Source organism: Watersipora subatra, chromosome 1 (genome assembly GCF_963576615.1).
Source record: "Watersipora subatra chromosome 1, tzWatSuba1.1, whole genome shotgun sequence".
NCBI lineage: Eukaryota > Metazoa > Bryozoa > Gymnolaemata > Cheilostomatida > Watersiporidae > Watersipora > Watersipora subatra.
Window position 1 is genome coordinate 8,017,224 of NC_088708.1, and position 14,603 is coordinate 8,031,826.

At 35.3% G+C, this 14,603-nt stretch overlaps 1 protein-coding gene across 1 annotated transcript in view; it reads right to left on the reverse strand.

Moving 5' to 3' along the window:
- Positions 1-1,014: 1,014 nt before the first annotated feature.
- LOC137404194 (acetylcholinesterase-like) overlaps positions 1,015-14,603 on the reverse strand; it is a 29,809-nt gene continuing 16,220 nt past the window's right edge. Inside the window, exons 8-17 of the mRNA XM_068090360.1 lie at positions 12,020-12,152; positions 9,950-9,962; positions 7,993-8,212; positions 7,666-7,850; positions 6,179-6,432; positions 3,607-3,857; positions 3,249-3,455; positions 2,551-2,677; positions 1,627-1,814; positions 1,015-1,247 (exon numbers count right to left, since the gene is read on the reverse strand). Of these exons, the coding sequence (XP_067946461.1) occupies positions 1,189-1,247; positions 1,627-1,814; positions 2,551-2,677; positions 3,249-3,455; positions 3,607-3,857; positions 6,179-6,432; positions 7,666-7,850; positions 7,993-8,212; positions 9,950-9,962; positions 12,020-12,152 (1,637 nt within the window). The 3' untranslated portion in view covers positions 1,015-1,188. The remainder of the gene's footprint in view (positions 1,248-1,626; positions 1,815-2,550; positions 2,678-3,248; positions 3,456-3,606; positions 3,858-6,178; positions 6,433-7,665; positions 7,851-7,992; positions 8,213-9,949; positions 9,963-12,019; positions 12,153-14,603) is intronic.

Sequence of the window (14,603 nt, forward strand, 5' to 3'; positions counted from 1 at the left end):
GTAAGATAACACTCCATAGCGCTTTGTTTTCTTGAAACTGTGATAAGCCACGATGTTCAACAAGAGCCGGTTTAACTTTGTGTATGGCTGATCTGTGATGAAACTAGGAGAATTCAGTATTTTGTTATATCTCTGCGTAGTATACCTAGTTCACATTCAAACAGCAGTTGTCATACATCTGGACATGATCTTTCCTTTTCAACTCACAAAAATAACATATTTATATTTAGTTATTAATCTATCTTTTGCTAATGTAGCTGACATGAAAGGTTCCATCAGTTTGTTTTTTAAAGTGGCACAAACTAATGACGTTGTGTGTTCATCTCTATAGAGTATTTCGTCAGAAAGTTGTATTGGTGAAGCATACATAGTCAGAGTAGAGCAAAACTATATATCTTCAGTAAATGTATTTTGAGTGAGTATGAAACTTTATATAAAGCTCAGTGTTGATATGCAAGTTGCTAGCACAACTTGCATTTAGTTAAATTCAGTAATAGATCAGGTTGAAGTGGTTTTACACATTCTTGCAAACTGTCTAAACATAGAGCTCTTTAAGTCTGTAAGTAGCTAAATACTTCAAGGGTTGCAGTAGGGTAGGAGTTAAAGAAGAGACAGCCGCACACTGAGGCAGCAGTAAACATTAAACTAACCACTTAAAGATGCTTGGTAGCAACAAAATGAAAGTTTGAGTTATCTTCCTCCTGCCAAAGATTGATAACTAATGACATTTTACTGCAAATTCTTGTGGAGCTTGTACGTCCTGATAACCTATTGGATAACTCTATTGATGCCTGATTGATGTCTAACTTGATTGGTAAACCAGCAATTTATTCACAGTATTTTTAAAAGCTCTCAAATATTTTACTTACTAGATCTTATTGTCTCTTCTTACATGTAGGTCACCAATGTTCTACCTGTTAGATCTCATTGTTCTAACTACTGATTAGTTTGTTCAGTATTGTTTGTTGTTCCAAAAGTGTTGCTGATGATTCTGTGTCAATGTATAGATCTTTATATTTTTCACCAAATATGTGAAGTTCATAGATTATTCACAATCTTATTTCTTTTTCAACATTACATTGTAGTGGTTGTTTATCTGAATCAAAACTAATACTGTAGATACTACAACCACCAATCTAAACTTCATACATAACAACTAACAACATGCTCCAGAAAAACACTGAATTGTTATCCTAACACAGCATCAGCAGGTCTCTTTATTTCTTTCTTGTCATTGCAGTCGGTTCCTAAAAGAGAGTAATAAATGTATTTGCTCATACATATTACCAGTACTCTTGGCAATTGCTAATTGGTGTGTTACTCATACATATTAGCAGTTGTTTTAGCAACTGCTAAATGGTGTGTTGCTCATATATATTAGCAGCTGTTTAGCAATTGCTAATTGGTGTGTTGCTCATACATACTAGCAGTTGTTTAGCAGTTGCTAATTGGTGTGTTACTCATACATATTAGCAGTTGTTTTAGCAATTGCTAATTGGTATGTTTCTCAAACTTCTATACAACATATTACCAGTATTTTTATCTTGGACCAATTCAAGTGTTACCTGCTTTGAATAATTTCGCATGTAAAATGGCTATCTTTGGACTAGAAGGAATAGCTCTCACCTGTATCTTCAGCCACCTGAGCCTGTCTACCCTTGAAAACAGTGTTTATGAGACGTTCGAGTCTCTCTTTGTTAGGAGTTGTCACAACTCTACTTTCCTTACTTAATTTCATGAACTTGTTAGACATGTTGTCAAACTCAGGCCACTCGGAGACGTTTGCTGGCAGACTCATAGGCTTGTTAGGGTTCCTTTAATCAAAACACTTCAAATAATTGGTCAATATTGGTTTAAATCTGTCTACCGGTTTACGCTCTATAATCCTATGTGATACATGTATTGACCATGATAATAAACTGTTCTTCTGTTCGCAGGCAGCTCTGTCTAGCAATATTTTTGCTGTCTTTGAATTTAAGTGCTAACTACTCCTTCTGATTGTCAGCAGCAAACCAGTGCAAATGGCTTCAAGATGAGTTTATTAAACAGTTCCTTTAAAAAAGCAATTACCATGGAACTAGATTTAATGATTTGTCAGAATACAATACTTCTTGTCAAACTGACTAATTACACACTTGTGTGCATATATTCTATTATTTTACTACAAACTTCCAGGGGTGTTAGCACAGTGTATCTGCAGCAAACTATATTCAAAGCGAGTGGCGCCAGTGGCGCAAACAAAGCTGTTTGCGCCCCTCGTGCCGCCCGCATATTCTACCATGAAATAATAGACTTAAAGTCCCTTTCAATCACAAAATACAGTTTTGTTGGAAATTACATTGTTAACAGCAAATTACAACTTATTTTTATCACAATAGTGCCATTGGCACCAATGTACATTTGACGGAATGTTCTAATTCATCATTATATAATTAATAATTCTTTGCGATCTGCAAAATCAATAATTTATTTTTAATGTAAATATAACCCAAATGATTGTTACAATGGTAGCAAATATAGGAAGTGAATAACAGTTTGTATTCAACTTACCCAGTTCTGGCAAAGTTGGTCCACATTGTCATCATTGCATTAGAGAGCGGTTTATCTTCTGCTGTCGTTGAATTGAAAAAAGGAAAGTATACTGCTGCCTCTTCTGTCAGCCCTGGTCCGAAGTATTCTACAGGCAGCTGATACAATTTAACTTCGGGTTTGTGTATTGCACAGGATTGAACACTGAACAGAAAGTTTTGAATATGGATGCAAGGGTAGTGTGTGGGTAAAAGGGAAACGGGAGTGAGAAGGCAAAGGAGGGAAAACGGGAAAAAAGAGAGAAAGAATGGGGGAGAGTAGGTTGGAGAAAGAGAAGGAGAAGAAAGAAGGAAGTAGAGAGATAGAAAGGAAGAAAGAGGGACAAAGAGTAAATAAAATATATTGATGGAGAAAGGATGGTGGAAGAGAGGGAAGGAGAGGAGAATGAAAAAGGAGAGAAAGGAAGGAGGACACAAAGGAAGAGAGCAGTGAACTTTCACAGAAGTGTAGAGAAGTGATTTATAGAACACAGACAAGGTGTTGCTGCAGAGTAAATGGAAAATACAGAATTGCCAAAACTGAAACAAACTCCTGACAGTTTCTGAAAATGTTTTTGACTAACTCTGTCAATTTAAAACCCACAAGAACATGAAAATATCTGAGCAAATGGTAAAAGCACTTTATCATTTTTCCAAAAGCATCATGCTATGTTTCTGCACCTTCCCAGATGACTTTTAGAGAATCCATGAATCCAAAGACGAAGGGAAGTTCTTCTCCGTGGCTGGCAGAGACTCTAAATGGTGAGCTTGTCAAAAATGTGAAAGAATTCTGAAGTGGCTGATCAAAATAATAAGCATATGTAGCCTTTGGACCGATACTGTGAACTTGAAGTTGTCGAACTAAGTCTCCATTGAAATAAAGTTCTCCTGAAGCAAATGACAACAGCTGTCAAATAAACATGTAACAAATATATGCCACAGAATGTTTTCACATTTTATTGAACATAAAAGCAATTTATTGATAAAGGGTCAATAATCTACAAAATTCATGTACAGAATTGATGGTGAGCTGAAGTACCCATTGCGTAAGTATATCTAATCCCCCTCTCTGTATCATTAGCAGCAGTATCTAGTCCATATGTTCTGATGAAAAAGTCCTTGCAGAGATTTACTGACAGCCTGTTAATAGTTGAGCAGGTGAATTCTAATCCGATGTCAGCATATTTCTCTGACATCCCCTTTGCGATAGACTCCTGAGTGAGGTTGAGTGCTGTGGGTACAAGAAAACTTGCTCCCTCTTGTCCATTGAAGCCACCCAGCAGGTCAAACCTGGACACAGAGTTCCTATCATAGTTTATACAGAACATTCTCTTCTTTTTAAAAAATGATGATCAGCAAGTGTTGACAAATTTTACCAAAGAAAAGAAGACAACTGTATTGCAGCTGTGCCATAGACACATCATCATATTTTAATATGGAGCCTTGCCACACCTAGGCAACAACATATTAAAATAATTAAACTAGTGAGGTGTTACATTAGTAATGAGATAGAGGCAGCAAGTTTTATATGTTTGTTCAAGCTTTCTCTTATCTTTATGTATTACTAGGTGAATACCTGGCGTTACCTGAGTAATGAAAAAGTTTTTGTACAGAAAGTTTACCTTTATTTAGCAAATATAACATTTACACTTTATATCCTAAAAAAATGTTTTGAGCAGTTCAAATAAATTCAGAGAAAAACTAAAACAACTATAAAGGTGTTTAAGTGTGAAATAACTATCGAGTAATGGCTAGATGAAGTATGGTTTGTTACAATGATTACAATGAAAAGTGATTTGATACTTATACAACTAAAATGAACTGATAAAACAAAGTAAAAATCCCGATTATGTTTAATTAAAAATAAAAAAGTGCATAGAAGTGTGTCTATAAAAAGGTTACTGTTGTCGCAGAAGCTATCCATCAAAGCTTTGATTACAACGTTATTGGTTACGATAATAGTCGATAATGACAAACGAAAAAATTAAATCTCGACATTAAATAGGTCAGAGAAGCACATGATGGTACTTCGTCTGACCGAACAGAGAGAGAATGTAGAGGCAATTCCTACTAGTAAATGTGTGGTAAAACATTTTTTAGTTTTACAATTTTTAGCCATTGCCCTTTGTAATAACCGAAAGTTGGAGATTGAAATTGTGCCGTTAGAGTTGGACTATAATGAAACATTTGAAATTGAAATGGCGCGATTGAAAATTACAAATAAAAAAATTAATAATGAATTTTGAAGTGGCTTTTAAAAAAGTTAAAAAAAGACCAAAAGCAAAAGATGATATTAATTCATATTAAAACGTACATATTGTAAAAGTTTTGTGCCACCCTTACTTACTCCACCACTATAATACTCGATGCATAAGTTTGTACATGTATTTCTGCTTCGTTCATAAGAGTACAAGAGTAATCAAGCACATGCGATGAACAGGCCCAGAACAGATCTTCTCTCTAGCACAAACGTTCAAGCTTATATAGCCTCTTGTTCCACTTGGCTGGACTTGACTGAACTGGACTGGACTGGACTAGACTAGACTAGACTAGACTAGACTGGACTGGACTGGACTGGACTGGACTGGACTGGACTGGACTGGACTGGACTGGACTGGACTGGACTGGACTGGACTGGACTGGACTGGACTGGGCTCGGCTCAGCTCGGCTCGATTCTCTCCACCTCGTTATTCCGCATGGCCGAGCACAGCCCGACTCGGCTTAACTCAGCCCTAGGCTCAACTCTTGGTGGATCACATTCCACAACAATATACGATTTTAATCGCGACAAGGATATTGTTGTTGAGCTAACTAAGAGAAGAACGGCTTAGCCTTGTAGTTAGGCGCGGGTGTTTGCATACTTGCAATTGCAATCATCGTGAGTTCAATTTCAGAATGGTGAAAATTTTTCATTGCAAGATATTAATCGCTGTAGCTGGACACATGATGAACAACAAAAGACAAACATTGTAATTTGTATATATAGATTTAAGATTTATTTATGCCAAGGTTTGCTGTACATACTTAAAGTTTTAATATATATTTTACTTCTTATGAATATTAAATATTTAGAGCTGAAAAGTACAATAAGAGTAGAATACAGTCTTCATCAATAGCATCTCATGTACTAGTTAGATGCCATTAATGAATTTATCGTTGGAATTTTAAATAAGCATTTACTTCTAGTTACAACTTTTAAAATGAAATTTGATGAGCAAAAATCAGTCAATTACCATTTTTCAGCAGTTTTAAGATATTTATGTTCCTTTTAAAGACAATTATGTAAAAATAAATTGGTCAAAGACAGACCAGGGTGAGAAACCAACGAGTTCTGAGATAGAGGGGAACCCTTTTGCTCCCAAATTTTGAGTTAAGCACTCGAGTTGAGCACTCAAGCATTAAATTTTGTTTAAAAATTGGATGAAGGTTAGATATGTTGTTAATGAATATTCTACATACGTGTAGATACAGTAAGTACTGCACTCATTTATTGTTAATTAGGTTTTCGTGATTGCCAGGTGTAGATCCATAACATCAATTGATGTCTTCCTTACAGCAGTTAATACTCATAAAATATTGCCCTTGACCTCATTGCAAAGTTTTGCATTACCTTCTGGATAGATTATAACCATCATTCTTGACTTCAGGTGAAAAAAAGTCGTCATCAGGCATGGGATGCCAGACATTGTTGAAGAGGTTATTAGGTGGAAGTACAGCACAAATAGCCTTAGGTGATAACCCAGAGAGGCAATTGTAAACTGACTCAGAAGAAGGACAGTTCCTCTTTCTCTTTATACCCTCAACCACTTCCTTCCACTGTCTCTCTGATGTGTACCAACCCCAATCATCATAGAGAGACCCTGACTGAAGTATACAATAAAAGGCATATTCTATAGGAATAACAGGCAGACCAATCCTCCCCCACTTCTCTTCATCGGGATAACAAGCACTGCTCGCAGAAATAAAGAAATAACAGTCATTGTAAGTGGTGTAGGTTTACGCTAAAAGATTTCAGAGTCTAAAAAGTTTGTTAAAGGTTGACTTGCAACAAAATTCACTTTACCGTTATTTGATATGAAAAAATTCACCATGTCTTACTCTGTTGTGTTGTAGGTGCAAAATATGTGGAAAGGTGATTACAAGCTTTTAAAAGCTCAAAAACGAACAGAAAATCGCAGCCACACGAGACTGCCGTAGTTTGGATTCCCTTTCCAAAACGGCTCAAATGTGATGTAGTTGTGAGAGATGGCTTCTGTTTACACTTTCTTGCAACCTTAGTCATCGAAATATTTTCACAAATATACCTCACGCATTCAATAAAACTATGTCTATTGTTCTTACGCGTCTATTTTATCGTCATTGTAACGCTGTCACTTTTAGCACTGATATCTTATAACTTACCATAAAAAATCGTTAAACTTTTTAACCTTACCTAGAAAGAGTACATATCATTGTCTGATAATAAAGACGAGCTTGTTGGTCACCTGTGATAATCGAAAAGTGCTGCAAAAATTATTTGCGAAGTATTGGGTCACATGATCAGAGAACGACTTTACGATTGAATAATGCCGAAAGAAAACTGTAAAGTAGCGAGCATCTATATTTGATACGGGGTCTTCGGTAAAACCCGAAGTGTTTGTCATAAACTAGTACTACGATAAGTTTTATATTGAGCTTTTTATTGGCTATTCAATTCACGTGAGCACATACGTGACAAGACGATGACCAAATTACGAGGTTACGTCATCGAAATAAAGAGATTCTAATCTACGGCTACTTTTCGTTTTTGAGCTTTCAAGAGCTTGTAATCACATTTCCACATATGTGGCACTTACAACACACCGGAGTAAGACATGGTGAATCTTTTGATACCAAATAACTGTAATGTGAATTTTGTTGCAAGTCAACCTATTATACAGCTATAAGCTATTATACAGTTATGTATATATTTAGAAGGAATATAGGGCTAAGGTCTGCACATCTATGAAATCTACAAATCTCTATAAAATCATTGAAATATCGGAGTAAAATCTTATATCTAGAAGGTAATATTTAAATCACTGGGTCACAGACTCTCAGATGACTTCACTCTTTTACCTCCTGTATGCCTCTCTTGAAGAGACCATCATTGTGCTGCCCCATCAGCTGGGCAGAGACACTGCCACTTCCTGCTGACTCTCCAAAGATAGTAACAAGATCTGGATCTCCTCCGAATCTTTGGATATTATCTTGAATCCAGACAAGAGCGGCCCTTTGATCCCACAATCCAAAGTTTCCTGTGCCTGAAAGTGTTAAGATGTTATCATCACTATTACTAGCTATTAGCACCCAAGTACCAATAGGTTCTAAAGCTGTATTTCTCTATATTTCAACTCAAGTATGTTCACTTAAGATGGTACTGGTTTAACTAAGAACTTTTACTACCTGGTCCTTCATATAAGAAACCAAGAGCATCAAGTCTGTAGTTAATGGTAACTACTATGACATCTCCATGTTTGGCGAGACTGGCACCAAGGAAAATGTCCTTGGATCCAGATGTGTAACCTCCTCCATGAATAAACATCATAACTGGCTTCTTATTGGTTGGATCAACACCCCCAGGGACTGTTATATCCATGAAAAGACAATCCTCATCACCAATCAACTCGTCAGCTACAAATATGCAGACTGTATAAAAAAGCAAATGAAAATATTTGATGATTGAATAACATCAAGTTCATTTTGAAACGTGCCTCAAGAACAGTAAGGAAGACGACGGTGTTCAAATCAATGACAACCAGATAATGAAGAGATACAAGATAGGGCCTGGTACCAAGGGTCAAAAATATGTGTTTTTTTCAGTGCTTTCACATGTAGTAAGGTGTGTGAAAACCTTTTGGTGGTTTCTGTAACTTCTTTAATAATCTGTCAAGTCTCAAGTTTTTCCCCAATGTTTATGTACTGCCAGTGATTTCAGGTTTCATGCTGTAGTTGTTTAATAAGCTAGCATTAAACAACTACAGCATTCTTCTGCAGAAGAATGATACTATGTTGGTATTTAGGGACACTCGTGTTCAGTAGGAAAGTTGAACAAGGAAAGAAAAAGAGGAATACAACCATTCATATGCACGGGGGAGTGCACTTTACCATTAGATATACAATTTAGATAGATATGGCCTATCTGAATTCAATAAAACATAGTCTTTAGGTACACTTAGAATAAAATATGGGCTTTAAGAAATACCTGATAGTAATAATAATTACTATTATAATAATAATTATTTTTACAAAAATTATTATTATTGTAATAATAATAATTATTATAACAATGGTATAGTAATAATAATAATAATTATTATTATAAATATTATTCTAATGTGTTGGAGAAAGGTGTGGGATATCCCAAGTTAGAGGCCCTAGTCCGATACCAGCTTATCAACGGCTGAAGAGCTGAGAGAATCAACAAGGATAATAATAACTAGAAATTCCCCTGTCATACAGCCCACAACCAAAGTGATAATGGAAAAAATAAAGGGTAGTGCTGGTTGTTGAAAAAGTAGTTGTCAGCAGGAATTGACAGAGTATAGTGTAAATGAGAGTTGTTCGAGATGATATAAAATAAATTTGAGAGAGCACGACTCCAAAATGGTGCAACTAACAATTTATGGAGGTAAAGTAGGCTTGAAATCAGGTATATGAGTAATTGATTAGTGGTTGATATTATAGTTGGATTTGGCAGTGTAATATAAATGTATATAAATAAAGGTGAAAAAGTTCTATTTTAGAAGTGTAAGTATAGAAAAATGTTAGAAATGTTGTGAATGGAAAGTATATGGGGAATGTAAAGTTGTATATAAAGTAATAGAAATGGAATACTGGTATATGATATAGAATAATGTTGTAAATAGATTTATATGTAGGCCCTATATAAGTATATGTAAAGTATTTTGTATACGAACTAATAACAAAGGCAAGATATAATAAAGAAATATAGAAAAGGAGACATACAAAGTGTTTCGAAAAAGTTCATATAGAAAATAATAGAAAGAGTTTTGTTAGATAAGTTAGTATTAGACATACATGTATGTAGACAGTGGCAGCTAAACAGTACTCTTAGATACATGTGCATAAGTTTTTACTGTGGCTGTAAAAACGGATGGTTTTCAACACATTGAATTTGTGTTTATTGTTATACTATTCTCAGAATCTGTTTTTTTAATCCCTGTTTTTTTCAATTTAAAGTAAAAGGGATGTTGATAAGATAGATGCATGTGAGTACATTTTAAGTCTCATTTGTTAGTTAACACTTCTGTATACTTTCTGTTTGTAATACTTTCTTTTTGTTATTATTGTAGTTCCCTATGAGCGGACCTTTGATAGAATAGAACATTAAAATGCTAACAGCTACAAAACTACTCACAATCTAATTTTCATCCAAACCTTAACCAGAAATCATATCACAAACAATATTATCATCATTACCACCAGTATAGAAGCTCACCCTTTTGCGTTATTTTGTTTTATTACTTTAGGTGTGTTAGGTGTGAGACTTCATCCTCGTACAGTCTGAATAGCATCTTACTGAGCATTTCCAAATAAGGTTTTTATATATTATATATTAAAACTTAATGAAAGAATACAGTGAACATTTTGGATATAAGTGTTTTCAAACTTTCAAACTTCATCTCACATTTTATCCCCTAATCCGCCACATCATAAAGCGGACATGATTCCTGGATGAGACACAAACATGAGTCTTTTTAATGGTTAACACCAGACATTGTTAGTCAAACTCTACTAATTTATTCTGTAGCAATAGTTAGGATTACGACGCTTTTGGGATTTGTAAAAAGATATAAAAACACAGGCTGGCCAATTGTCCTACTTATATTTATTGATACAGCTTGATGATAAAACTGAGCCTCTTGATGGTTTGATGCCTGCATTTGTGCCAAGAGTTGTCTATATAGGTCACAGCTGATTTGATTTGATCAAGAATTATTGGTTTGATATAGTTACTTACTATTACAGCTGATGTGTTTCAAAAGTCACATGATGAAATGCGGAGGTGTAAGTGAGTTTTGGCATGTAAAAATTCTGTACCGGTTGTATACCAGCAGTGCTATTCATCACTGTATATAAATCTTTATTAGATCAGCCAAGCCAGAGGCGTTTTTCTAGCTTACCACCCAGAGTGAGAGTATACATGTAAGTTCACTCGATTCAATGGTACACACACAAAAAAACTGAGGTAATCTTTGTTCTTGGCGTTGAGAAAAAAGAGGATCAGTTCCCACAATTTACATAATCTGCAGCGACATTGCATTTTTCTATAAACAACTGCTCATCATGAAGTGAAGCTTGGAAGACAGAGTACCAAATTTCAACAAAACTACTTTCTTGTTTTGATCAGAGCCGTATAGTTTCACAGAGTTCCACTACCAACGGAAGCGTATATGGGAGCTCGCTCATTTCCAAACCAACAAGCCGCACCAACTATTTTTATATACCGTAAGTTATAATGGAGAGGCCGCAACAAAAATTAACAATGACAAAAATTACTCTCATTGGCAGTTGCTTTAAAGTTGATTGTTGTATCATACACCATTTGAAAGAGGACAAAATTCCCTACAAGAAACAATAATTTTTTTAAATGAAGTGAATACAAAAAAGTGAGATTTTGAGAGCAAGGTAAGAATAGTCCATTAGAGATCAGTATGTCGATCGGGTTTGTTTGGAAAAAAGCGTTTTTGTTTCCGGTTTGGGATGAGGGACTCTGAAGCAATATACGGCTCTGGTTTTGATGATGTCATATAACGCGGCACAATCGCGCTTTTTTGACTTCTCTCACAAGATAGTTTTAAGAGTTTTTGGGGTACTAATTTCCTCTCGCGCACGGCTTTATGGGCGTTTTGTTTGCTGGTCTTAATTTTGATTAAAAAGGCTTGTCAGGTTTTAATGGCGATTTTAGGCCAAATTAATTTTACTATTTATGTATCATCCGATCAAATGGGTAAGTTTTAGGATATTGTAGACAATTTTCATAGACTTGGTGACATATTTAAATAGGTGTATAGGTGTTATTATTATTATTATACTTAAACGACTCAAAAGGAAAATGGTTGCATTTTTTTATGGGATTTTGGTACAAGGGTTTGGGTATGGCTGATGGATGGATGCATTTCGGGAGTTGTGTGCACATATGCATTTTTCATAAAGCTCCCAAACACTCGCTTCGCTCGTGTTTGGTCGTGGAATAATAATAATAATATCTGACACTAAAAAGGTAAGGTTTCTATAGTAACAGACAACAGGCAACAATTATTAATGTTATGGCTTATACTGACTTGGAGATGAAAACATCACAGTGTAAATATTACCACTACCTTATAACAACTCTTTAACCTTGTTGGCAGCTTAACTCATTGACATAATAAATTTATTGGAGCATAGCTGACAATAATAACACCACTCACGCTTGATAACTTTGAATTGGATACAATAATTGCTCCTTGAGACGGCATCCATAGTTCCAGTCCACGGTTCTGGAGGACTGGGTTTCTGGAATCTTCTTGAACCAGTTGGAGAAGCAGCATATCTCACACCTGCAATTTAACATACAATTAAGTTGTTTTCTAACAGCAGCCAGTTAAAATACCTGGTAAAATACAAGTTGTTCACTCCTTCCTTGTTCATTCATATATAATCTTAGCAAAATATAACAGGATAGCAACTAGCATGTCATACAAGTAAAAAGAAACTGTAGTGTTCTTTACTTACCAAGAAACAAGTCAATAGTCTGACCATCATAGTCAAAACTTTTACCACGGAGTTGTCCCCCATGTTGAAGTGTAACCAGTGGATCAGCAGTAATAAAAGTGGAGAGAAGCAGAGAGGAGAGAGCAAGATAAATGACCTCCATCTTACGGCTGATCACCTTCAAATGTTGGCTTAGCTTATTGCTGTTAGAATTAGTTGCAGTTTCTTTAGCATATACTATATGGCAACAGAGTATACAAATCTATTGTATACATAGCAACAGACTATACATAGATTAGATAACAGTTACTCTGTTTCAAACCTGTATGATGTTATAATAGGGTTATGTTTGACTAGACAAAACACGTGTAACAGATAAGGAAGAAAGTTGGAGGATATTTAGGAACACAAGTATGAGTTAAGGAGTTGCTTGGTGTGCAACGGTTATACCACCTGCTTGCCTCGGTCTTGATTATCTAACGACTGGCACAATCTAGCAGTGCTCATCTAGTTTAAACTAATGGTTGCTCAATTTTTAGTTCTACTTGAATCCATATAAAAAGAGCTCATCCAATATGTGTGTAGTAACACGACTCCAGAGTAGTTGAAGAGACAAAAATTCTCTTTGCCTTCACGAGCAAAACATTTTCTTTGTGGTTTCGCATTAGCTTTAGAATAGTTTTTTATTTTGTCTATCTACATGTAATTCCATTTGCTGTTATGTTATAACAAAGGTGTTTATAGCCTTAGATCCTTCAGCAGGCTGAAACACCTCTGGCTTGTCTAACTTAGACTGAGGTCATAAAAGTAGAAGTGTAAAAAAAAGTTTGTTGATCAAATGTTACTGTTCTCAATGATTTCTTTAGTAGCAGCTTTTAAATAACGCTGCAATGTTGTTCAAAGCGTTTTGTAATCTTTTGTAACAGCCTTCTTTAGGACATTTTATACAGAAGTATGCATTAGTTCTATGCTGGTGTGCGCTACTGTTGCGAACCAGAATTTTGTATTATTTTGGAGTTACCTAAAAATTATATCAAAATACGATACTCGCCATTTAAAGAAGTACATTGTAGCAACCCCTTCAAAACTAAACTAACTGGTTTTGCTATAAATATTAAGCAATAGGGAGTAGTAGCCTTCTTATACTGTCTATCTCAGTATTTGACTTTGTAATTTTCAAGTGTAGCCTTAGGCCATGAGGTCTGTAGGATTAGCCAGATAAAATAAATGGAATTGAGAGTGATAGTATCTAGACCATGCGTTTCAAAGCCTTCTGTATACCATCATAAGGCATTTGAATTTAATTTATAAATAGTTGAAAGGAGGTGAAAGGCATTGATGTTAGTGAGGAACAATCAAGAAAGGTAAAAATAGTCAGGATACCAAAAGAAAACTTTATCAAGGAGAGGAGGGCACATGTTATTGTGTGCCATGCAGCAAGGCTAGATATGGACTGCAACATTCACAGCAGAAAGAGTTTACATTGAAGCCTGCATTCTTTTAATTAAAGGTTGACTTGCAACAAAATTCACATCACAGTTATTTGGTATCAAAAGATTCACCATGTCTTACTCTGTTGTACTGTAGGTGCCAAATATGTAGAAAGGTGATTACAAGCTCTTAAAAGCTCAAAAACGAAAAGCCGCCGTAGATTGGAATCTCTTTATTTTTCTGACGTATTCATTACAGTTTATTTATCGTCTTGTCACGTAAGTTCTCACGTGAATTGAAAGGCCAATAAAAAGCTCAATATAAATTTATCGTAGCACTAGTTTATGACAAACACTTCGGGTTTTACCAAAGACCCCGTATCAAAAATAGATGCTCGCTACTTTACAGTTTTGTTTCGGCATTATTCAATCGTCAAGTCGTAATCTGATCATGTGACCCAATACTTCGCAAATAATTTTTGCAGCACTTTTCGATTATCACAGGTGACCAACAGTCTCGTCATGATTATCAAACAATGATATGTACTCCTTCGAGCTAAGGTTAAAAAGTTTAACGATTTTTTACGGTAAGTTATAAGATATCAGTGCTAAAAGTGACAGCATTACAATGACGATAAAATAGACGCGTAAAAACAATAGACATAGTTTTATTGAATGTGTGAAGTATATTTGTGAAAATATTTCGACAATTTAGGTTGCATGAAAGTGTAAACAGAAACCATCATGTAACAACTACGACCCATTTGAGCCGTTTTGGAAAGCGAATCCAAACTACGGCGGTCTCGTGTGGTTGCGATTAAATGTTCGTTTATTTGCTTTTAAGAGCTTGTAATCACATTCCCATAT